The sequence below is a fragment of the Hypomesus nipponensis genome, chromosome 17 (genome assembly GCF_054491055.1).
Source record: "Hypomesus nipponensis isolate SF chromosome 17, ASM5449105v1, whole genome shotgun sequence".
Classification (NCBI taxonomy): Eukaryota; Metazoa; Chordata; class Actinopteri; order Osmeriformes; family Osmeridae; genus Hypomesus; species Hypomesus nipponensis.
The window spans coordinates 16273693-16299250 of NC_140377.1; the positions used below are offsets into that span (position 1 = coordinate 16273693).

The following is a 25558-nucleotide window of genomic DNA, read 5'->3' on the forward strand; positions in this document are numbered from 1 at the left end:
TGCACTCCATTAGTGATGTGTCGTTAGTGAACGATTCGTTCATTTTGAGGCTCGATTGCTCTACCTGTCCTCGATATCCCGGATGTTAAAAATCTGAATTTTTTAAGCTCGAAAATGTTCGGCTCGAAATTGATAGGCTCAATTTTTTTTGCCTCTAATTTTTTCAGCTCGAAAATTTTCGGATCGAATTTAATAGGGTCGAGTTTTTTATGGTTTAATTTTTAAGATCTAATTTTTTAGGCTCGAATTTGAGCAACCTGAATTTTATTTTACATTGAAATATATTCAGATGAGAATTCAGTGTTGTCTAAATTTCAATATTAAGTATTCGATGCCTTTTAAAATGAAAATGAAAATGTAAGTGCACTGTGTTGCAGTCAGTGTTGGGTGTAACGCGTTACCAAGTAACATAATTAAATAACTTATCCACTGAAAAAGTCAAGTAAGGGATTACTGTTCATTTTTAGGTAATTTAATTACAGTTACTTGTAATGTACTTGCGTTACATACCTACTGTAAATTTGTCAAACAGTTCTGTATAGATCAATATTGAATTAAAATCTAAATGTATTGTTTTAGGGTAAAAGTGAACGCTGCCTCTTTAAAATCGTTAGCTGCATAAGCGCGGGCTCTAGCGGTTTGAAGTGGAAGATTTCAGACTCGGCGAAAGTAAGTAGCTTTAGCTGTTTTACCAAATGGAAATATTCCAAGTACTTTACCTTTTTGTCACAGGTTAACAAGAACATTAATGTCAAGTGCAAGCTATGTCCTGGGGAGAAAAACGATACGCGGCTGCGGCTAGCACAAGTAACCTACTGAAGCAGAAGGCAGCATCGACAAACAGTTTTGAGTGATCCATGTTCATCAGAATCAGAAAGGGTTTTAATCGCCATTAAAATTTGCACAGGCTAGGAATGGCATCGACAGATAACACCTCAGCAACACCTGTTAAGCAGGCAAAACTTGATTTTACATTGCCAGTGCAGAAAGTGTTTGAAGGTGAGCTTAAAAAAAATATTGCAAACTAGATTGCAGGAAGAGATGCATGCTACTGCTGCATACTGTAGAATCCTGTGATGTCATGTTTAACTTAAAGTTAAGCTTTTGTGTTATGCACATATTGTTTGGTAACTAAAGATGAAAGAAGGTTACACGTATTACTAAAACGTTAAAGGCTGAACTGTTCTAAGTTTGACTTGTATTTAATTATTGAAAGACTTTCCTTTCTGTTGTCTATCCAGTCAAGGTTTATAGGGATTGTAAGAAGTAATGCATTACATTACTCATTCAGTAATTAAATTACTTTTCAGACAGAGTAATTACAAAAGTAATTTAAATACAATATGGATGACGTAATTAATAATACATTACTTTTTTGAAGTAACTTACCCAACACTGGTTGCAGTGCACTGTATTGCAGTGTGTTTTCGTAAAGTGTGCGGTAGTAGACAAAGCCCAAGTGTATTATACCCGGGAGAAGTTTGTCTTTTGCAACCGACATGCGCAGTTGAGCCAGGTGCCAGCAGACAGTCGTGTGACGTAGGGTGAAAATTGGTCTATACCCAGACAGTCATTTGGTGAATTCAACTTCATGCAGCGACGGCGCTGCCTAGAGTCGGCTGCAGCTGGCTGACATGAAGCAGTGAATGCCATTGGCTGCTTCAGGTCAGCCGGCTGCAGACGGCTATTGGCGCCGCCGGCGCTGCATGAAGTCAAACGTACCTATTGTTATTACAGTTTGTCTCCATTGCTCCAATTCTTGAAACAGAAATTACATTCTCAAAGCTCTAACTGTATTTGGTTAAATAGCCCATATGGTTCAGCACAACTACATAGATCTTCTTCAAAAGGTCATATCTCGTCCAAAACAATTAACGCATGCTTCAAAACCAAATCATTTTCTCATATAAATAGTCACTGCCCCCAAAATGAAAAGTTCCTTCTCGATTGCTGTGGCTCAATCTTATTTTTTTTTTACTGTTGCTTGATTCTCTACAGGTACACAGTGCCAGTCCTAGCATATTGGGCGCCCCGGGCGAGTTTATCAATTGCACCCCAACCCCCTCCCCCGGGACGAAGAAATCTTGTGCTGCCCCCTACCCCGCTGGCCGCCCCCCAAGAGAACACTGACTGAGGACCGCTACCACCATGTGGCACAAACGACGGAAAGTGCTGCACGGCACCGTCTCAGCAAGCAGAGGTGCCTGCAACTGCCTGAAGGGGGCGCCAATATGCCAATTCCTCATAAAGTGAACTGATAGATAAGAGAAAACTGCTTCGCGGCGCAGATATATATTTTTTTTATGCTCGTGCACCCCCCACGTGACATGAAAAAATGCCGCCCCGGGCAGCTGCCCGGTCCGCCCGTGCCTAAAACCGCCCCTGCAGGTACACTTGCACTTAGCGATTCATGTTGTTTAATCGTAACTTGCTTAACTACATGCTCTTATGGTTCTTCCCTTTGGCACTTATTTTTGGTTATTCACAATGTGTGCTTCTTGTTCTGGCTACCCGCAATGCTTTGGGGCTATCTTGTTGTTATTATCAGTGACCTATGGACTTTTGTAAAGCTCTTTCTTGTCGCTTTGGATAAAAGTGTCTTCTAAATTAATAACTGTAAATGTGTATCAAACAGAAAAAAGATTACATAATTCAAGAGTAGCCTACAAGGTTTTACATCATATTGCACTCACACTGCCATGGAAATTGTTACTGTAATTGCCATACATCATGGTTACTGTAACAGGAAATGTGTACAGCACAATATACTGTCATACAATAAGCACATCAAAACTAACATTATCTATAACCTACACTAACAACACATACAGTAAGAAAGTAAAGCAAAGCTGGAGTTTCACTAGTTGTCATCCTCACTCTCCTGCTCATCCTCACGCTCCTGTCTGTCTGGCCACAGATTTAATCGACGCCACATCTGATGTTCTCCCTTGAGATGCAACAGGGGATGAATCGTTGTGCATGCCGCAACCATCCCCTACACTGATCTGATGTGACATAATCACAAGCAGCATCCATTGCCTGGAGCAGGGACCTCTGGTTTTGAGCCCAAAGCTCATAGATCCTCCACCTCCATGCAGAAAAAAACTCCTCGAAAGGATTGAGGAATGGGGAGTAATGTGATAAGAGCACTCTTGGATGGGCAGTGAACCCTGATGAGTGGGCCACGGTGGAAGCTTACATTGTCCCACACACCGACAAATGTAAGCAAGTGAGGCCCTACTAAACCCCTCTCATGTAGAGGGATAAGATCAGAGCGCAGTCTTTACCCATTGTATTACAGTATATACCATAATGTTTTTCATGGTATTATGTCCCTGAAATATTTTGACAGTGGAGTGAACTATTGTGCAGGTGAGGATGTACACAAGGAAATTATGCCAATATGTTTTGCAGAGAATAACCATTTGACTGAGAAGCAACAGTCAGTTTAGACCAGCAATATATATTCAATTGGTAATTGGCCTAACTGAAGGGAATTGTACTTAACCATTTGCAAAGATGTGCAAAATCATTTGAAATTTGTGACAACTGTAGGCAATAGTACTTGTCATTTGCAACAATGTTGTTTTGAGAATGTCATTTATGATTTGTGAAATGAGCCAAAGCAATGGAGAAAAACTGTGAACTATAATCAGTGTTTCACAAGCTTCTGTGTAGAGGGTAGCGAATGATCTATAGGTACAATTTAAGTTAATTAGCTCTATATGTTAGAATTGTTACCAAATCAAGTTTATTTGTTATGCTCTACTCTCCTTAATTTGACCTCTAGGTCAATGAAAAACAGTTTAAATGTATGCTAAATGACTAAACAGTTTATAACCTAAATTATGGTTAGGCTACATACCAACGTAGACAATGTGAATACAGGTTTTAAATAATAGCCATGGAATACAATTAAACACTCACCTAAAACGTTAAACACTGTGTTGTTGCTGTAGGAGTGTTTCAAATGAATGAACTTAAACTAACGGTAATTTGGCCTATCTTCTTCACGCAATGACACAGCAAGAAAAGAGCGGGCCAATTGATAGGCATACCCGGGATTTGTAGGTTACAGCTATATTCACCTGATGTGGGAGACTAGGCCTAAGCTACTTATCCGAATATTAATAATGATAACAACGTAATAGCCTAACAAATAAAAACTGAACAAATGTAGGCTATTTCAAAGCAAATGTTTTGAATGGTTAATTGTTAAATTATTTTTGGCTGACAGTTGTGGGAGATCGCCACATAAGATTACATAAATGGGGTTGCTTATAACTGAATTGTTTTAATTTATACCTGTCGATATGGATTTTTCTTTTGGAACTACATTGACCATCAGCCTCGGCGTACCACATTATTCCTCCCTACACACGCTAAATCGGTAATACGGAAGTAAAAACGAAGATCCGTCCCAAAAGGTCTGACAATTTTTACGTGAAACGCTTTTGGCCTACTAGTGTTCTTTATCTTACTTTATTTTAAATGAATGATATGCACCGTTCAAAAGATTGCTTTGAAAATGACTGTAAAGTTTCTGCACGAAACAGGACAGATCTATTACAAGCCTTTAAATTGTCGTTTTTTGCCATGAGCCGTTTTCCTACTTTCCCTTGGAACGTGAGTAACACGAAATCACTGTAGCGGAATTCGACTTCCAATTTAGTCTAATTGTCATAAATTATTATTATTTTTCATTAACAGCTCCTTCAAACCGAACTTAAGAAGGACAAATCATCCGAGTTGATTTCAGATATTTTAAAGCAGGTAGCCTATGCCTAAATTCCTATTTATTCATCATTTCTGAAGAATTCTACTTCTAACACTGGACACCTGTCATAAATCTCTGTCTCATAGACATGCCTTCATTCGCTGTGTATCAAACACCCACCATCAGTCAAATACAGAAGACTATTCCTTACCGAACTGATCAAAAGGGTAGGTATCCAAAATGTTCAAACCCGGCAAGTATATTCTACTTGTGTTACATCATGTTCAGTGTTATTGGTACATTATTGGACATAGTTATATGGCTTACGTAATCAGTATAAAAATTTGGATCTGATTTGATAGGCACTTTCTAAAGGAATCCCATTAGTGAATACTTGTGTTTTAAGTTGCTTTACTGTAGATGTATACCGTAATAAACCATCTTCCACTGTTCTAAAGCATGAAGCTACTGAGTCAGAACGTTTGGATGAGCTCTACGACGCCTTGGGTGAAGTCCTTGGTGTTGAGGAGAGATCTGAGTGCTTCAAAAGCTATTTACTGGTATAATTAACCTTCCAGTCATTCAAAGAAATTAACCCCCATCATGGGAATACAAGCCAGACATATTTATTCAAAGACTCTTATCTTTATCTTACCAGCCATGTGGTGAAGCTCTGATCTTGTCGGAGAGTGTGGCAGTGATCTCAGAAGGCACCACTGGTCTGGTCACGTGGGAGGCTGCCCTCTACCTGGCAGAGTGGGCACTGGACAACCCCCACATCTTTATGGGCAGGTAATGGTGTGTGTGCCTCTGTGTGAATGAACATATTCCTTGTGTTCACATGGAGGTAGAAAGATGTGTATTCATGGCCTATACATTTGTTGGTTTGTTATCCGTTAATTCCCTCTGTCTAGGACTATCCTTGAACTTGGCAGTGGAGTGGGGTTGACAGGAATTGCAGTGTGTCGCTCCTGTAGGCCCTCCAGATATGTGTTCAGTGACTGTCACAGCAGTGTACTGCAAAAACTGCAGGAAAATGTTCAGCTAAATGGACTGTCTAAGCAAAATCCTCCCAGAGTTTCTGTGGAAGAATTGGACTGGGCGGCAGTGACAAGGGAGCAGCTGAGGGAGATAGGTGCCAACACTGTCATTGCTACAGGTAATTAATACAAACTAATAGGATTTAATGTGGGTTGAGAACTTGTCACGATTTTACTCAAAGTATTATCCTGTAAACAAAATGGCATACGTCATACAATTAAAGATTGTGGCCTAATCTGGAAATCATAGCTTTATTCAGTAGTACATTATTACAATTGCTTGGTGATAGGCCATACCTACTGTACAGTTTCATAATATATATATATGTACATATATTTTAATTTACAACCCAATTCTGTTTCTTTCTATATCTACCACACACTGTGAAACAGATGTGGTTTACGACCCTGATATAATTTCTTGCCTGGTGAAGCTCCTTACCAAGGTCTTGAGGTGCATGTCCCCTGGTAGCCCTCCAGAAGTCATCATCTCCTCAACCATCAGAAACCCAGACACATACAAGTGTTTCAAGCATAAACTTGGTAAGATGTTATGTTCTCATTTATTTTGTTTTTTCAACTGACCCTATGCTGACCTATCTGAATTTATTGGTTTAAAAAAACAAACATCTTATTAACATACACGTTGCATTGATAATAAATTGATAATAAACAAATTTTAGTTCTGTCCCCAATAGTGCATCAATACAATAATGCAAGGAATCTCTGTGTGTCTGGGGTTTTAGGGCAGCAAGTGTCCGACGATTATCTTGAGAACTGTGCAAAGTTGTAATTTTGCAGGTGTACGTTTCAGGACCCAAAGACACGCGGTGCTGCATTTTAAGTTGTTTGGATGAGCGCTTTGAGATCCCAACAAAAATAATATTTTGCCCGTTTTGCAATAGATCTCTTTCAGCCATGTTGAGCTGGCACTATTAACCTAAATATCACAGGACTGAACTGAGCTGCACTAAGCGCTTGAGCCACTAATCTCACTCGATACTGTGTAAAGTTGAAATGCTGTGTATTGCTCTGATGAGTGGTTTGTGAAAGTGGACTCTGCGAGAGCGCAGATACAACCAGGTTATCCGTGCTGACTGCTGGCATAACACTGAATCATCTTCTTTCAAAGCGTTTTCTTTATGGATGAAATGCTGGCTAGCTAAGTAACCGAAAGACAATATGTTAAAATATGATTAAATATAGCTCAAATTTTATATATTTCATTATAGCTGGAAGGTTATTAACTACAATAGGCTTGAAATTGCGACCATTTTGATTGCATATGCTCCCCAAATCAGAGGCAGCTAAATCCCTCAGAGCGTCATGGTCGTCGATATGGACGTCCTCGCTAGGGGGAGTTTGTCTGCCTGATCTTTGCATGAATGGACGGACGGCGATGCTGTTCAGAGTGTCAGGGACGTCCGTCGCTAGGGGGTGCATAGAGCATGGACGACGATGTTGTTCAGAGTACCGTCCCTGATTAGCAGGGACGTCCATCGTGAGGGGAGCATTGATTATGTCCATGCGCGATGCTGTTCAGAGTGCATAGAGCATGGACGGCGATGGATGGCGATGCTGTTCAGAGTGCCGTCCCTGATTAACATGGACGGCGCTAGTACTTGAATGGTTGAGAAGGACGGCCATGTTTAGCAGGGTGTTGAGCTAAACCAGAACTGTCGAAGGCTATCATAGCATGTAGCTAGCTACAGCAACTTTGGATGACTCAATAACTTTCGTCACGTTATTTTGTATGAATTGCATTTAAGTGTAGACTATATTTACGCCTTTATTTTTTTACATACAAAAGTAGGCCAGTCAACAATAAAATCTCATGACTATAGATTTTAAAAACAACCATAATATATTTAGGGTTAGCCTAGATATAGGCTACATATGAGTAATTGTTGAGGGAATTGTTAATAAAGACTTGTTTAAAGATGTAAACATTGTGTTATGACCCGTACACATTGCCATTTGCGCATGAACCACTATGAGCGGAGACAATTGAAAAACACAAGACGATGCGATGCCAAGTGACAGTAGCAGTTTAATTACGTAAAGTGAGGCCCTCAACATCCCTGCTGTCGGCCGTCCGTCCATGCGAAAATGGGACCTGCATGAAGTTGGCCCCTCTTCCAACGCAAAACATCGTCAAAATAGTCTCAATCGTTTGTGCTCCGTTTGTGCTATTAACATTTTTGTTTGTGCTGCTATCATTTTGTAGTCATTATAGAATGTTTTACAGGTCATCCTGAGGTCACTCAGCCCCCCCACATATTCCGAATGAACCCAAAATAGTCTCAATCGTTTGTGCTTCGTTTGTGCTGGTTTGTGCCGTAAACATTTTTGTTTGTGCTGCAGTGGTATTATTTATATTAGACATTTAATTATGGCCGACGACGTCACCAGCACAAACGATTGAGGCGGAGTGACGTCATGTGTGAAACATAAAACGGTAATATCTTTAAAACCATAATAGCACAAACCAGCACAAACGTAGCACAAATGTACCACAAACAATAGAGACCATTTTGATGAGATTTGGACATTGACGGTGGTGGGGTCATCAGCAATAATTAAATGTCTAATATAAAAAATACTGCTGCAGCACAAACAAAAATGTTCACGGCACAAACGAAGCACAAACGATTGAGACTGAGTAGGGACCGGGGCTGAGTAGGGTTGCCAACTTTCTCAACCCCAAATGAGGGACACTTTCTTCCAGGTGCGCACACGCACATGCGTGCGTGTAACAGACGTGGTATTGCAAGTTCCGTCAGAGGTATACAGGCCACTGTCCGCTCCCACAGGGAGTCGAACTCACCACCTCTGACTTCCCAAGCGCCAACACTACCAACTACGCCAACGGAAAGCTAGCAATTCGCTGACGCGGGTGGCCTGTTACATACTTGGAGTGAGTTTCACCACACACCGGCTACACGCGCACCAACAGCTGACCAACAATAACGGATATTGCAAGCTTTTATTAGCCATAAACCCATGGGCGTCAGCAGCATTTTGAAAGTGGGGGGGACACATTTTGCAGGGCGTTCTGGGGGTTTCTCCCCCAGAATTGTTTTATAGATGTAGATGCAATTTCCCGCATTCCGGTGCATTTACCACAACTATTACTACCATAGTTGTTATACATATACTGAGGGGCTGGAGATTTAAATATTTTGAGAACTAAACTTCCCAATAAGCAATGGCACATCTTCAACTACCTGTCACCTTTCAGCACTCACCTCAGCAACAGAGCTGTCTCCACTGCCCCTGCATTCTGCCCCTGCCTCTGACTCACTCTCAATCTCAACCACCTAGGCTATATCAGGAGACATGGAGATGCATTGAGCATTCTTTCATATTGATAATTGACGTAAGCTTAATGTAGATTGTTCATATGAAGATTTCTGAGATGTAAATCATGTTATCAGCTAATCAAATTCACAATTGGTTTAGAAGCCTAATAATTATGTAGAAAACATTTTAAAAAATCATTCTCCCTAAAGCATGACTGGACAGTTCAGAAATGGTCAAATGTGTGTTCAAACTTGTAGTCTTTTCCACAAATCACATCCTTGGATGTAAGCTTTCAGAAAATACATGGGTTAGGTGGTTGAATCCGTCTCCCTAAATGGCACAGCCCAAAAAAGTATCAGCCATATACTCCATTTACCAATACCGAATTTATTATGCATGGGCAGCATACTAATATGGGGAGAAGGATGTGTCTCTTGTCTCATTAGATAACATCCTGAGGGTATAAGCTTTCAGAGGATATATGGTTTTAATGGTTGAATCAGTTTTGCCTTCATGTTACAGACTAACATGTAGTAATGAAATACTATGAATTGCCAAAATTACAAGTTGAGCAACCTTGTTTAATTTGGAAGACACTTTTGAAATAAAGGGTTTTTCTTTCTTTTTTTCCAGTCGTTAGAAAAACTAGCATGTTAGCTAAGGTTAACTCCAGATTAGCTCACGGTTGTTATGGCAAAAACATCAGCAATTTATTTTGTAGCTACTTGGAAAAAACATCCTTGTCATCTCTTTCTGCCTGAAACAGACGCCTAGGTCTGAACACGGCCAAAAGCACAACATATTTCAGACCCAGATTAAGAAATCAACAAATGCTGTTCCACTTGTAATGGGTAAATAAAGTATGCTATCGCCTAGTGCTAGATGTAGGTAAAACGCTTGCTTATCTAGCTTGCTATAATCCTAATGTTTGCAGAAGGATCTTTGTGAATTAACGCTAACTAATGCTATTATAGTCAGAGAATGGCTCATAAGGGTGCTTTGGCCACTGAAGGGAAAACTTGGGCAACTCTGACTTACTTTCCTCTTCCTCAAAAAAAACCTCCTTATGTCCATCTCGTCTGTGGAACAGTCTTGTCTGAAGTGCTATCTGCAAGCGTGATCCGTCGATCAAAGAGTATGGGAGTTGAATGTGCGTGCGTGATGTGATTTGTCTAGAAAACGTGGAGTGGAATTCTATTGCTATGGGTATTCTCCCCATATTCTCCCTACTGATAAAGTGGAACGGATTTGATTGTGAAGCAATGGAAAGATCGCTGGACTGGTAGACCAGTCGTGCACTAATATTTTGATCGCAAAATTGAGGGGGGTCCAAACTACTTTTTTTTAAGTGGGGGGGACGTGACCCCCCCAAGTTACATTGCGACGCCCATGCATAAACCTACTAATTTCATTGTAATTTTGGCAAACCACTAATAGCTACTTGCTTGGATGTATTGTTCATAGTAATAGTCAAGACAATTATTACAAGTTTTTCCTTTTGACACACAATAAGGCTCACCTCACCAGTGGCCAGTTCACACACACTGTCACCAACAAGCAACAACCGTGTCCCATAGCAACGTTTGCGTGATTTTTTGCACGTTTACAGTAGACTACTAGCATATTGTCTGGTGAGGCTGTGATTGGAATACGGGACTGGAGCTGTCCCTTACGGGACAAATCAAAATCACCCATAATTCGGGATGTCACGGACAACTTGGGACGGTTGGCAACCCTAGGGCTGAGTGCCCTCAGGATGTCCTATAAATCATTTGTTAATATCTGAAAAATTATATCAGCACAAACGAAAATGTTAACGGCACAAACTGAGCACAAACGATTGAGACTATTTTGACGATGTTTCGCAATGTAAGGGGGGCCATTTCTGCTATTGTAGAGTTGAAATATACAGCGTTCGTTTGTTATAGTGTTGTGCCTGAACGCGTTCATTGAACGAAAGTTCATGAACTTGTACATAATTTTGGTGAACACAAATTGAACGTACTCTATTACTGCCTGATGAACGTTACTGTGAACGTGTTCATTCTGGTGTCTGTGAACGGCACACTCAGTCTTTTTAATTTTGGTGCCAGATTTCTAGAGACTTCCAGGCAGAAAAAACACTGTTAACTGTCCTGTATCCAGGGTTGCCCACCTGCGTGTGCTTTCTTCTACTGTCTATTAGTGATGTGACTTTTGTGAACGATTCGATCATTTTGAACGAATCCTTACAAGGACTCGGGAGTAACGAGTCCTCTCAAAGAGTGATTTGTTCATTTTTTCGTGGCCGCGCATCGGGACTGTTGCATAGGCTCGTCCAAGTACACAGAAATGATTTGTTCATTTCATGATTTTATGGTGAGAACATTTCTTCTGATGTTGATACATAGTTTTTAGTACTTGTCTTTTGTAGGCTATAGACATGTGAACCTTTGGTCCCTTCTCAGGACAGCTGATAGTCTATTCTGGATCAGAAGGCTGTTGTTTTCAACCTTTTGTCTGAGTAACCCACCCTATGCGCAGGCTAACTGCATTAAAATCGCATGCCTTTGAACCTATACATTGGTATGAAGAGCCATGTGAAATACTTTGAACATGCTACACAAAATACATTTCCTTTGGTAATCATACTGGAGTATATTTCCTCAGAATGCGATGTTGTGGAACAAGAATGACGAATTGTAAGGATTTTTTGTTGAAAATAACATCTGATATTTACACAGATAATTGACACTCTTCTCTTGAATTCTATAACAAAGAAGGTATAATGTGAGACTTCTGTCTCCCCTTCGTTTGGTTGCGATATCAAGATGAAAACCTTCACTCTTTGATTCGCGCGCTCCCATGAGGGGGTGCCAATCCAGAGTCCACCTGTTGAGTGTCATGCATCGGGTGATTATTATTATTATAACCTTTATTTAACCAGGAGAGATTAAGAATCTCTTTTTCAAGGGAGACCTGGCCAACATAACCAGCAGCATACATACATATATAGTTACAAAAATACAAAAGGAGACAAAATATAGGAGTTAGTGTCGTAGCCAGGTACATTAAAAACATTTACATTTTAAGGAATCTGTCTCTAGCTCTTTCATTTTAAATTTATAAGCATTAAGCAAGATTAATTCCTTTAGTTTCAATACATTTTGCAACATATTCCATGCCATGTGATACAACACCAGATCCATAGTCAAAAACGGCTTTTGCTGGTGGTACAAGACTAAATGCATATGTTCGAAACTTGACTTGTCGCATAGCATGGTATTGCAACGTTTAGATTTGTCTCTGCTCTAGTGGTTTGTGTGCAAAATTGGAGCGACTGACTGGTGGCTCCAAATCCACCCATAAAACACACACACAAAAAAAACCTGACAGCTTAAAAGACCTAAAGGGCAATGTATATCAAAGAGTCATAACACTATGTTTAAATCTTTAAACAACTCTTTATTAACAATTCTCAAAATAATTAAAATATATGTAGCCTATATCTACGCAAACCATAACCATAATATATTGTTTTTCAGATCAGAATCAGAAAGGGATTTATTCGCCATGAAAGTTTGCACAGACAAGGAATTTACTTTGGCAGGAAGGTGCATACAATAAACATATAGGAACCTAACATTAAAATATGTGAAAAAATATATATATATACTGAGGGTACATAAACTAGCAGTACTAAGTGGAATTAGAATCAAATAAAATGTACAATAAAATATAAGTTGCCATAAAATAAAATATAAGTTGCCAATTACAACATGAAAATACAAATATTACAAAAGATACAAATGTACAAGATAGAATTGTGTAATGCAATGTGTTTTAAGCAGGAAGTCATTTAGAGTCAGTGTGGACCCTTGGCCTTGTTGAAGAGGCCAACAGCAGAAGGGAAAAAACTGTTTTTGTGGTGTGAAGTATTGGTCCTGATGGACCGCAGCCTTCTGCTAGAGGGGAGTGACTGAAGCCAGAGGGGAGTGACTGAAGTCAAGTCTATATTGTCATGAGATTTTATTGTTGATTTTCCTACTTTTTAATGTAAAAAAATAAATAAAGGCGTAACTATATAGCCTACACTTAAATGCAATTCATACAAAATAACGTGACTAAACTTATTGAGTCATCCAAAGTTGCTGTAGCTAGCTACATGCTATGGTAGCCTTTGACTGTTCTGGTTTAGCTCAACAGCCTGCTAAACATGGCCGTCCTTCTCAACCATTCAAGTGGTAGCGCCTTCCATGCTAATCAGGGACGGCAATCTAAGCATCGCCGTCCATGCTCTATGCACTCTGAACAGCATCGCCGTCCATAATCTATACTCCCCCTTGCGACGGACGTCCCTGGCACTCTGAACAGCATCGCCGTCCGTCCATTCATGCAAAGATCAGCAGTCATTGGCGTCCCGTCTATGGACATCCATATGGACGTCCATATGGACGATGATGCTCTGAGGGATTTAGCCCCTACTGCGAAATCATGTCTGTGCGACCTCAAAATATATTTGGGAGCATTTGTGCAAATGCAAATAATCGTTATGGTACTTAAAACAGGCTCGCTAATTAGCCTACTAGGATGTGTATACAGTGACCGTTCTATTCAACGTTACACAACCAAAAACGTCATCTTTACGTTCGCAACTTTAATGCAGATCTGACATAAACGATACGTAGGTTGAGATCCTTTATTATAGACCTTTGCTTCATTGATTAAAAAACTCATACACCCACACAAGACATATAAGTTGACTTTTTGACATTGTTTTAAATAAATACTATTAGCCAATAACTTTTTACATGGTTTTTGTATTGGGAAAATAGAGGCTAGACTTATGGATTAAGATTTTTTGGGGGAATTGTACTGTTAACTATTTATAGGGATAATCATTCTATTGGGGTCATTTAAATTGAGACATTTTACGTAGCATCAACCTAAATGTAAATCACAAACTACCATATAAGTAATGTAGGCTATGTACATATCATTCTGAAATAATTGTTCATCATTGCATAATTTATGAAATGTTTAATTTTTCTATGTAGATTTTTTATAAACTTGCATTTTGGACTGATAGTGGTTGAAAGTAAAATATGGCATCACACCAGAAGGTGCGTGGTAAATCATCACTTCCCCATCAGGTTAGTTTTGCAGAAATGTCTGGTTAAGCAACAAAATGGGCTAAGCCTGACAGTTAGCCTGATCTGGCCGAGGTTAGTTTTGCAGCTTAAGTTGCCATAGTAACTGAGCTTGAACTAATGGAACTGGCTTTATGGAACCGCATCAACTGGAAATTAGTCAGACTGACAAATCTGGCTCGCTTCATGGAACAGTCCTCAGGAATCTGTGTGTCTCACCAACTGCATTACAGGCTCTATGCACCGGTCCAGTTAACTGCCAAACTTTTTTTTTCTCCATGTAGAATCTGCTGGAATCCAACATGAGGTCATCAGAGGACCTGTGACCCCTGTTTTTCAATACAACAGACTCTCCACCATTGAGTTGATTAAACTGTACACGTGACAAATCTACTGCCTTTTAAAACTGTATGATAAGTTTTATTTACATAAAGTGTACATTGTGAAAAGTCATTTTCATGTGTCATTTTTCAGGAGATTTGTTGGAGAGTGGTTAGAAAGCAATACAAAAACCCAAACTAGATGCTTGTGTGGTTTAATTTGAAAGCTGATACAATGACAAAAAGTCATCTTATAACATGTATTTGATACCAACAAAATGCCAGGTTTACAAAAATTCCATCTTGTTAAGTGATCCTGAACATTTGTCATGGTCACTCAGGGAAGTCAAGGGTTGTATATTTCCAACCACTAACCCATCTGACACCTACAACCAAAACATATAGACATGTGCTTGCTCAAACACTTTTGGTGACACGTGGGTTCCTTAAATCACTCCACCATTGATCAAACAGTCCAAAGTGCTACCAGGGTGCTGTGAGCAAGGGGAGGACATTCTTGTCCCAGTTTTCATCCCAACGAGTCCCTCCGCTGGCCCGCAAGTTCTTCCTGAAAAAGCTCAGCCTGCTCTCGGTACTGGGGAAGTCTGACAGCAGAGACTAACAAGGACACACAGGTTTATGTTGTTGAGGTTTACAAGAAAAAACAAGGACACACATTATATTGATGAGATTTACAGGAAAGGACAAGGACACAGATTTATGTTAGTGAACTTTATAGGAGATTTTCTAGTGCCTATAGTGAGGTTAGGAGCAGTGAACTGTAAGTACTGTTCACTGTTCTATCCTCAGTTAGTTCTATGTCAGTATTCAATGTAGCTTATTTGATTATCTTACCTTGAGCTGTTGAGCCAGTTCCCAGGAATCTTTGAAGATCAGGCCGTTCTCTTCATGCTTTACCAGTTCGTGTAAACTAAAGGTTGGAGATGAAAAGATTGGCTATTGCTATTACACACATGGATTATCTTACAATTTAATTTTCTAGCGTGTGTGTAGTCTCTCTCGGGGTGGGGGATTTGGCCAAAATATTTTATTATGGTACAGTAATTTTATATCACGGTTACGGTATATATCACTGTATAGTACCGGTAATTGTTCTGTAGATTTAATTAACAAATGGTACAAAATAACCATACCGTACTTCATCATTGCACTCGATTTTTTAATACAAACAAAAACAACTGCCTCACATGAGACAACACTCAAGTTAAAAACAAAAGACTCAAAAAAGTTACGAGTACGAGCGTTATGATTGGCTGATGCGCAGTCATGTCATCCGCGTGGTGACCTACTCACAGCTCAATGCGGATCCGTAATGCAACAAAGCGAAAGCGATCAGTCTGAGTTTTACTATCCATTTAACTTGGGTTTCGGCGTAGTTAGTACGGTGGCCCTGAAGTGCAAATCACACCCCCTAATATGAGTACATCCCCCAAATGAAAACACTCCCCCCAAATCGGATGACTGGTTCACCTCCCCCCAATACAAAAACACGCTTCCCCAAATGGAAAACGACATTACATTAACTCTGAACGGAAAGGGTAGGTACTACACTTTAGCGCTGATTGGATGCTAGTAGGCTAAGAAATTGATCGACAGAAGTAAAAAAATGCAATAGCCTGACAGAGTTACGTGCACTAGGACATTTATTTGGGTATCGAAGCATGTAGCATAGGCTACTTATGCAAAGCATTAATTGCGTGTTAAACATAGCCAAACAACTAGTCCACGTAACTCTGTCATTATCATGAACTTGATCGTTTTGGTTGGAAGAAAAGAGGAAACATTAATGTTTACAATTCAGAGTCATGACACTACTCTTTATTTTAATCAGGGTCATTCCTATGAAATAATCTCAGATATGCTGTTAACGTTTCACAATATAAGTAGCCTATGCGCACGCTAAAAACGCAGTTGAAGGCAGGACTTTTCAGAAGAACAAACTAATAGTCCACTACAGAAGAACGAAATGCCACAATGACAGAGTAACGTGGACCAAGATATCCTGGTCCACGTTACTCTGTCACGTTACTCTGTTTCGTGTTAAATGTAAAAATCGATAGCCAAACTGTTTGGCTATCGATTTTTACATTTAACACGAAATACTTTTGCCGAAGTAGCCTACTATTTGCTACATTCTTCGATAGCCAAACAAATGTTCTGGTGCACGTAACTCTGCCAGGCTATTGCATTTTGTACTTCTGTCAATCAATTTCATATTTCTTGTTAGTCTACTGCATCCAATCAGCACTAAAGTGTAGTACCTACCCTTTCCGTTCAGAGTTAATGTAATGTCGTTTTCCATTTGGGGGAGCTGTTTTTGTATTGGGGGGAGGTGAACAAGTCATCCGATTTGGGCGGAGTTAACTCGTATTCGGGGGGGAGTGTTTTCATTTGGGGGTGTGATTTGCACTTCAGGGCCACCGTAAGTTAGCCTTCACTAGTCATCCTAGATCAAGAATGCTAGCAACGCCACCAGTGTATTTTACAACAAAAATTTTACAGAACGAGACATAACTTGAACAACAAATCGAATTGGTTACCTGCAGAATGGGTCCTCAATATATAATTAATTAGCATCGGCATGAATGTGGTCCGCTTTGACAAAATACACTCCACATCGAAAATAGCAAATCAAATAAAATTTAAACTACAATTCTACATATTGCAAGAATGCGATTTATATGATGGCTTATATACAATACAACAACCAGACATTTAATTGACACTTGTAATACAAAAATATAGTAAGAGTATACCGCGGTTGAAACGGTAAAGCCAAATCTCTCCCGGTAGACACATTTCTACCGTCGCACGGTATATACTGTCATACTGCCCAGCCCTAAGTCTCACTAACAACAGGGGGTCTTGGAATACTATGTGGTATTTGGGATGCTAAATTTGACAATTTCCATTCATTCAGTGAATTCCATTCACTATCAGGAAACTACACAAAGGGCCTGCAAGCATACACAGGGAACACCCAACTATTAATAAGATAATACGGTATCACAATATTCAACACTATGTTGTGGGAATGTGGGAATATGAAGCTTACGTTTGAGCAAGTGCCTCGATCTTACTATTAGCGACTTACCAGCTGAAGTGGATGGCACAGACAGGCAGGCAGCAGCCAAACATGTCCACTACCTTCATGGGCAAATCCAGACCGCTGGAGGACTTGTGGAGACACACACCTAGGTCAGCGGAGCCTGAGGAGAGAGGTAGATCCCATCACTGCTACGTAACTATGGGGAGGAGGTAATAAACACTGCAGGGTTCCCATGGGTCCCGGAATTTTCTAGAATCATTTTAAGAAAGGGATTTCATAATGTCATTAGAGTGGGAACGTTGGCATTGACGCACACAACTGCACTTAAATGGATGAACAACACAATTTACTGAATTACATAGCACTCAATACAGAAACTTTCTTGGAAAAGGTCAACATACGTACCCAGCAAGACTGGGTAGTCTTCTGCATCAAGCCAAGGGGTGCAGATCTTCACGTGTTCAAACTGCAGAGTGTCTATCAGCTTCCTGTAGTAATCCTTTTGAGGACCCTTACCTGGAACCAGAGGATTGGAACCATACTTAATACTGTAAGTGTCAGGTTATATACTCGATTAAGTCTATTTGAAGTGTAGACTTGTGTAACATTTGTTCTATAGGAACTATGATGTTTAACACTGAATTTGTTCTATATGAAGTGTTGAGTTATACTAGAGTTTCACAATAGGAGGTTTATTAACTGATGTAACTTAGATATATGTAACAGTCTGTACACTTCTGCTAGGTCGCTAGGAATTGCAGTGCTGTTTTGCTAAGTGGTGAGAGTATTTAGGATCCAGTTACCTGTAATGACACAGACCAAAGTTGGCAGAGACTCTCCTCTTTTTATAAATCCTTCATATTCTATAATGCCGAGAGAAGGTATAGAAGTTTAACGTCAGCATGATCCAGACATTGTCCATATTTCAACTGTTTATGTGAACAGGAAGTACAAGCTCAATAGAGTTGGTAAAATTGTCTTAATATAATCCAATTAAAGGTACAACAATAAAGAGCAAAATATCTGTGCCTTACCTTCAAGTGCCTTCAAAAGAATGGAGAAATCTTCATCCTCTGTAAAAAAACAGATAGGACATTTCATATATTTGAACAGCCCTTAAGCCAACACAGAGTGCAGACCATCAGCCATGCATGAGTCATGAAAACAGCTGTATCACACCAAAATAATAGCAGTTCTGTCCCCCAAACATTGCTACTCCTAAAATAACATGAAATCCTTGTACTGCAGTGCTGAGACACCCTCAGAGCTTTACTGCATGTAATGTATGAACTTCAGAGCTATTGGTCACTCCAGAAATAAAGAACACAGGAAATACAACCATCAAATAATGCACGTGGGTTCAGAACTAAAAGGTGGTTAAAACAAAAAAAGCAAAGGCTACTGAGTGTCCGTGTCATAAGACCGCAGTCTCTCGACAGGCTTTGTAGGTTCTACCTATCTATGGGTGTACTGACCAGTCCAGCTGGTACTGCTAAGTAGCAGCACCGGTCGCCCCGGGGTCCGGGTCACGGTGCCGTCTGTGGGGTTGTGACCTGTGTAGGCCGTTCTCTCCGTCTCACACCAGACGTTCTCATCCCTTCCAGGAGACACACATCCAGTGAGTGACATCACATCCAAAAGTGCCATTACTGACCCTTGTGGAATAAATGGGATTTCCTATGTGCATCACAATCAGTAGATCAGCTGCTGCCTTATCCTTTCATATTTTCTTATCCATTCATGCATATATGTTCCTACATTAACCTATAGTGTCCTGATGTAGGATGTAGTATCCGCCTGCCTATAATAAAAAGCACCTAATGTGTTATCCTTGTTTTTCTCTATTCACGATAAACACCGTCTTCTGAGTTTCATGCCTCAGAGAGACTAGTATTGCTGTGTATCTAAACTGGTCATTTTTACATCAAGGTATTTGTTAAACTCTCTCTCCAATATGCAGATTGTTTAATACTTATAAACCCAGAACTCAACTGAGCAGTCACACTGTTCCTGAAGAGATATACAGAACTTTTATTCAGGGTCAGGTTCATTAGAAACTAAGTCTATAAATGGTAATGTTCAATTTAATTAAAATCCTGATTATTTTTCTTTACAAGGTTTCTTCCATCCTTGAGGACATGTTGTTGCCAAAGTGACGAGGCACATTTTTTGTCTTACAGAGATAATGCTTTGTTCTACAGTTTGAATGGGAGAGCCCACTCACCCTGACTGGAACTGAGGGTAGGTCTTGGCCAGTCTCATAAACAGCTCATGCTGGAGCTTCACTGGCGTCTCTTTGAATATTAAAGGAGGCTTGTCATACAACGTAGTTGCCCTGCGTATTAGAGAGGATGATGAAAATGCAGTAATGTGCTGTAGCATTCTTTTTGTTTTACCTTCTCCCTCTAAATTTCTTAGAAACTGAAATGTAAATCTGATGGAATTCACTGTGGGAAGAATTTGTTTAAAATAGCAAGATCTACACACTGACATGCAATGGGGCTACTTATCAACTGAAAGTTCCAGATTCTACTTCAGATAGAAGGCACTTAATGAGACATTACTTGATGCCCCAATTCTTCTCCAGGTCCTTCCTCATAGCATTGGTAACACACAGGTTGTGACAGGCGAAGCGTCCAAAGAACTGCTCATACCTGAGGTAAAGAGAGCAGCCGAGGTTCAAATCAAACAAAATAAATATTAGTTGTGTCTCACTATGACATGGTACATTTGATTTGACTGACCACTTTGCCACCCTGACAATTGGGTGCTCCTGGCCATGGGTGAGGGCCATGATGGTGTAGCCATAGTTGTGCCAGTCGATGATGAACTTTGTGCTTCGCAGACTGCACACTAGACTGGTCACCGCTATGCTGGGTAGGCCGGGGGGGTTCTGATTCCACACATGGAAATTAGGGAATGAAAAACAATGCTTGAATGTCAGAGGCATGTTCTCTCTTTCTCTAACACACACACACAAACATATTCATACAGATGTGTGTTTATCCATACCTGCATAAGAACATAAGACTGGACATCCATCTTCATAAGAACAAACAGCAGTTGCAGAGACTGCCTAATCACTTTGGTAGCATATGTCAGGATCCTAGGACCGACTGACCAAAGACGGAAAGACGACCAGAGATTAACATTAAACTGACAAGCACTGCCCAATGTACCTATAGTAGGTCTAGTGTTTATTTAAAATACCTTGGAGACCTTTCACTTCGTCAATGGCGATAATTTGAATGTTATCATCTCTAAGAATGTCTTGGTGTGGCTTTGTGCCTGAAAAGGATGGATGGATCTTATTGTGAAACCAAGACCTTCTGCTAGTAATGTCTATATTACAATTTACTGTAATCAAGTGCATTAAATATACATTATGGTTTTACCAAGGAATCCAACAAAAGTAACACTGTAGCCGTGTTTACTGAGTGAAATAGCATGATATTGCATGCGAGGGCTGCGTCCAATATCTCCCAATACTAAAACACATACGCGCCGTTCCGAGAGTCCATTGCCCTTCCGTAACGTTTGTATCAGCCAGAATATGAGTACCACAGTCACACTAACCAAGAGTAGTAACCATATTGCACTCGATCTAATAAAATAATATCCGGTCACCAATCCTGCAACTATCAATGAACCTGTTAGTAAAGGCATGGATGAATCTACGTCCGCCATTGTTGTTGTTCTTCGTGACGTGGCAAAACAGGGAGGGATTTTCGTAATTAAAGGGACCACTCGTTAAGGTCACCTGCTCAGGGCAAGGGGCTCCCTGCACAATTTTTTCCTAATTCTCCTTGCTCCTTAATAACAGGTTTTGTATCACCCGATGCATGACTCTCTGGATTGGCACCCCCTCGCGGGAGCGCGCGCGATTCAAAGAGTGAAAGATTTCGTCTTGATATTGCATCCAAAAGAAGGGGAAACAGAAGTCTCACATTATACCGTCTTTGTTGTTGAATTCAAGAGACGGATGTCTGTTATCTGTGTAAATATCAGATGCTATTTTCAACACAAAATCCGTAAAATTCGTCATTCAAACGGTATACGCGAACCAACATTCTTGCTCCACGACATCGCATTCTGAGGAAATATACCCCAGTATGATCATGATTATTGCTACACAAAATGTATTTTGTGTAGCAGGTTCAAAGTATTTCACATGGCATGGCTCTTCATACTAATGTATAGGTTCAAAGGCATGCGATTTTAATGCAGTTAGCCTGTGCGTAGGGTGGGTTACTCAGACAGGTCGAAATCAACAGCCTTCTGATGCAGAATCAGCTGTCCTGAAAAGGGACCAAAGGTTCACATGCCTAGCCTACAAAAGACAAGTACTAAAAACAATGTATCAACCATGTATCAACATCAAAAGAACCATCAAATCCTTTTTTAAGATAGGAAATATTATTCTTATTGTTTAAATAAATGAAAAAATAAAACATACTAATCCCTCACCTACCATGGACTATTCTGTTTTCAGACCTGTCCACCCTATACATATACATGTATTGGTATTCAATTTATGCTATTAAATGTACATATTGCTGGCGTAGAAGGATAGAAACGTATGCAAGGGGAGAGCATTTCATGGCAGGTTTCCCATTAGATGTAAGTGCAATGAACCCCCTGTTAACCCTGACCAGGACAGTGTGACATGCCTGAAACTTACTGTGGTTACTCATACTAGTGCCCTTAGTGTACAGTAAGAATCATTTGATGCTGGGATATACAGAACAGACAATAGAGGGGGGGTCCATCTCACGACAGGCTTGTTGTGTTCCTTTTTGTCACAAAATGCACCCCCCGCTAACCCTGACTAGGAAAGTGTCACATGCCTGAAACTTACTGTGCTTACTCATACTAGTGCCCTCAGTGTACAGTCAGAATCATTTGATGCTGGGATATACAGAACAGACAATAGAGGGGGGGGGGTGCATCTCACGACAGGCTTGTTTCATTCCTTCTTGTCACGAAATGCACCCCCCGCTAACCCTGACTAGGAAAGTGTCACATGCCTGAAACTTACTGTGCTTACTGATACTAGTGCCCTCAGTGTACAGTAAGAATCAATTGATGCTGGGATATACAGAACAGACAATAGAGGGGGGGTGCATCTCACGACAGGCTTAATGCACCCCCTGCTAACCGTGACTAGGAAAGTGTTACATGCCTGAAACTTTCTGTGCTTACTCATACTAGTTCCCTCAGTGTACAGTAAGAATCAATTGATGCTGGGATATACAGAACAGACAATAGAGGGGGGGTGCATCTCACGACAGGCTTAATGCACCCCCTGTTAACCCTGACTAGGAAAGTGTTACATGCCTGAAACTTGCTGTGGTTACTCATACTAGCCCCATATTGTGCAATGCACACACTCTGTGAATAACAGACACTATAAAATTAAAGATATTGAATACAATTAAATAATATAAACCTTTTATTATTTGCAATGCAGTTGCAGTCCCATATTACCTGCTGGTAGGTATTTTGATTTTGGGAAACAGTACAAATGAGCTGACAGGACAACCACTGTCCTGTTGTAGTTATATGCATAACCAATACAATCTAGTGTATGATAAATACGTGACTTCTTTTGTGTTATTTTCTTTGTTACTAATGTTTATTGAGGTACATCTTCACAAAGTATTTCTTTATGTCAAGGCAGTTCTGTATATCCCAGCATCAAATGATTCTTACTGTACACTGAGGGCACTAGTATGAGTAAGCACAGTAAGTTTCAGGCATGTCACACTGTCCTAGTCAGGATTAGCAGGGGGTGCATTAAGCCTGTCGTGAGATGCACCCCCCCTCTATTGTCTGTTCTGTATATCCCAGCATCAAATTATTCTTACTGTACACTGAGAGCACTAGTATGAGTAAGCACAGTAAGTTTCAGGCATGTCACACTGTCCTATAGGGTTAACAGGGGATGCATTGCACTTACATCCCATGGAAAACCTGCCATGAAATGCTCTCCCCCACATACGTTTCTATCCTTCTACGCCAGCATTATGTACATTTAATAGCATAAATTGAATACCAATACATGTGTATGTATAGGGTGGACAGGTCTGAAAACAGAATAGTCCATGGTAGGTGAGGGATTATTATGTTTTATTTTTTCATTTATTTCATTGACTTAAACAATAAGAATAATATTTCCTATCTTAAAAAAGGATTCGATGGTTCTTTTGATGTTGATACATGGTTGATACATTGTTTTTAGTACTTGTCTTTTGTAGGCTAGGCATGTGAACCTTTGGTCCCTTTTCAGGACAGCTGATAGCCTATTCTGGATCAGAAGGCTGTTGTTTTCGACCTGTCTGAGTAACCCACTCTAAGCACAGGCTAACTGCATTAAAATTGCATGCCTTTGAACCTACACATTAGTATGAAGAGCCATGCCATGTGAAATACTTTGAACCTTGAAATTAACAATAATCATGATCATACTGGGGGGGTATATTTCCTCAGAATGCGATGTCGTGGAGCAAGAATGTTGGTTCGCGTATACCGTTTGAATGACGAATTTTAAGGATTTTGTGTTGAAAATAGCATCTAATATTTACACAGATAACAGACATCCTTCTCTTGAATTTAACAACAAAGACGGTATAATGTGAGACTTCTGTCTCCCCTTCTTTTGGATGCGATATCAAGACGAAATCCTTCACTCTTTGAATCGCGCGCGCTCCCGCAAGGGGTGCCAATCCAGAGAGTCATGCATCGGGTGATACAACACCGCCACTAGTGTAATTTCAATTTCGACTGCCGTTGCTGTGTGTTTTTCTTGAGAAACACCCCGTGAACCCGGTAGACCAATTGAATACCACGAAAAGACAATGTGGTGAGCATTTTGCCCAATAAACTAGCAGGTACCGAGTTGCCACGTAACACTGCATGATTGACAGATACGCAAGCCAATAGAAAATATAAATGATTTGATTGAGAGCTAATACAGCCATTCACCGTATCCAGCAAAGGTCAGGGATGGGATAATCAGTGTTTTGTTGTTGTTATTCAAGGTATTTGCTTTGGTGTAGAATCGTGTTTTTGGCCTGTCAAAACGCATGAATTTTCACTGAATCATCAAGATTGCGGAATAACAGGCATGCACATGACTAAAAAGTATGGGTTGTAGTCATTATAAGGTTTTGTATTTATTTGTACATAGTCTACCTATTTTATCATTTGACCAACAGAATTGACGGTCGTCCTGCGACCTGGCGGCGGTTCTAGCTAGCCTAGCGTTACCAGCTAGCTTAGCGTTACTAGCTAGCCTAGCGTTAGTAGCTAACAAACTGCTAGTTAAATCTGTCCTTTGTGTCATTGTGTTAGCGTTTAATATAGCGTCCTATTAATATAGATAGCTTCGTAGATTAACCATTAAATCTGATTTGAACCAGACACGCTTGTCGAAGCAATGTGACTAACCTCACGGTGACAGTTGGGTAAAACAAGTAGCTAGTTAGCTACGTCGTAGGCAAACCTATGATAGATGGCGTCAGTCGATTGAAATTTCTTTCCAGCGCTGGAAATGTGTAGCTGTATATAAATGTATGTATTGTATTATAGGACAAGAAACACAATGAAGCCGCCATCTCAAATCCAGTCTTCTTCTGTAAGTGAAAATATGGTTGTTTGGTTTATTAGTATCTCGTTAGCTAGATATCTTCTGGCGTAAAAGGTTGGCGAAGACTCCAGCTAGACAAGTCATATCAAGTTTTAATTAATATTGTGGAGTTATAACACTTTAAGTTATAGGAACACATGAAGATATGTACCTTTTGTCCCCAGCTGTGCGAAGGTGTTTACACCAATGCCCGAATGCTTCATTTTCTCACAGCAGTAGTGGTAAGTTGTATACCTCTCCTCAGCAGTGATATGATGGAACTTAATTATTGGAGTTTGCCCAATCATTAAGTGTGCTTTACATGTTGTTGAGACGCATAATTGCATTTTCC

The 25558-nt window shown here is 40.1% G+C and overlaps 3 protein-coding genes across 16 annotated transcripts in view; 2 read left to right on the top strand and 1 right to left on the bottom strand.

Moving 5' to 3' along the window:
• Window positions 1-584: 584 nt before the first annotated feature.
• On the top strand, window positions 585-14638 carry eef2kmt (eukaryotic elongation factor 2 lysine methyltransferase). 4 transcript variants are annotated; one of them, XM_084678457.1, is made up of 9 exons: window positions 585-669; window positions 1999-2388; window positions 2918-3221; window positions 4864-4944; window positions 5176-5277; window positions 5376-5509; window positions 5632-5876; window positions 6151-6300; window positions 14474-14638. In XM_084678457.1, exons 3-9 carry the CDS (start codon window positions 3174-3176, stop codon window positions 14572-14574), a joined length of 861 nt encoding a protein of 286 aa, XP_084534583.1. In that variant the 5' UTR covers window positions 585-669; window positions 1999-2388; window positions 2918-3173; the 3' UTR covers window positions 14575-14638. The 4 variants fall into 4 exon arrangements, with proteins under 4 accessions (XP_084534583.1, XP_084534582.1, XP_084534579.1 ...); XM_084678456.1 differs by lacking the exon at window positions 585-669 and adding an exon at window positions 741-999; XM_084678453.1 differs by lacking the exons at window positions 585-669; window positions 1999-2388; window positions 2918-3221 and adding exons at window positions 4385-4626; window positions 4711-4773.
• Window positions 14639-14708: 70 nt separating this feature from the next.
• alg1 (ALG1 chitobiosyldiphosphodolichol beta-mannosyltransferase) lies at window positions 14709-25495 on the bottom strand. 3 transcript variants are annotated; one of them, XM_084678451.1, is made up of 13 exons: window positions 25379-25495; window positions 20790-20867; window positions 20592-20695; window positions 20324-20472; window positions 20144-20233; window positions 19804-19914; window positions 19055-19176; window positions 18614-18652; window positions 18383-18442; window positions 17985-18095; window positions 17625-17739; window positions 15365-15440; window positions 14709-15127 (listed from the first exon to the last, which is right to left on the bottom strand). In XM_084678451.1, the coding sequence occupies exons 1-13, from the start codon at window positions 25428-25430 to the stop codon at window positions 14993-14995; spliced, it is 1242 nt and encodes a 413-aa protein (XP_084534577.1). In that variant the 5' UTR covers window positions 25431-25495; the 3' UTR covers window positions 14709-14992. The 3 variants fall into 3 exon arrangements, with proteins under 3 accessions (XP_084534577.1, XP_084534576.1, XP_084534578.1); XM_084678450.1 differs by lacking the exon at window positions 25379-25495 and adding an exon at window positions 20975-21299; XM_084678452.1 differs by lacking the exon at window positions 25379-25495 and adding an exon at window positions 21230-21267.
• The window catches only part of atxn2l (ataxin 2-like), a 47238-nt gene continuing 46101 nt past the window's right edge, over window positions 24422-25558 (top strand). For 6 of the 9 annotated variants that reach the window (XM_084678437.1, XM_084678442.1, XM_084678438.1 and 3 more), the window contains exons 1-3: window positions 24589-24722; window positions 25170-25215; window positions 25392-25448. In XM_084678437.1, the coding sequence (XP_084534563.1) occupies window positions 24706-24722; window positions 25170-25215; window positions 25392-25448 (120 nt within the window). In that variant the 5' untranslated portion in view covers window positions 24589-24705. Of the gene's footprint in view, window positions 24442-24581; window positions 24723-25169; window positions 25216-25391; window positions 25449-25558 lie in introns of those variants that run through there. The other 3 variants (XM_084678439.1, XM_084678445.1, XM_084678444.1) reach the window with 3 other exon arrangements.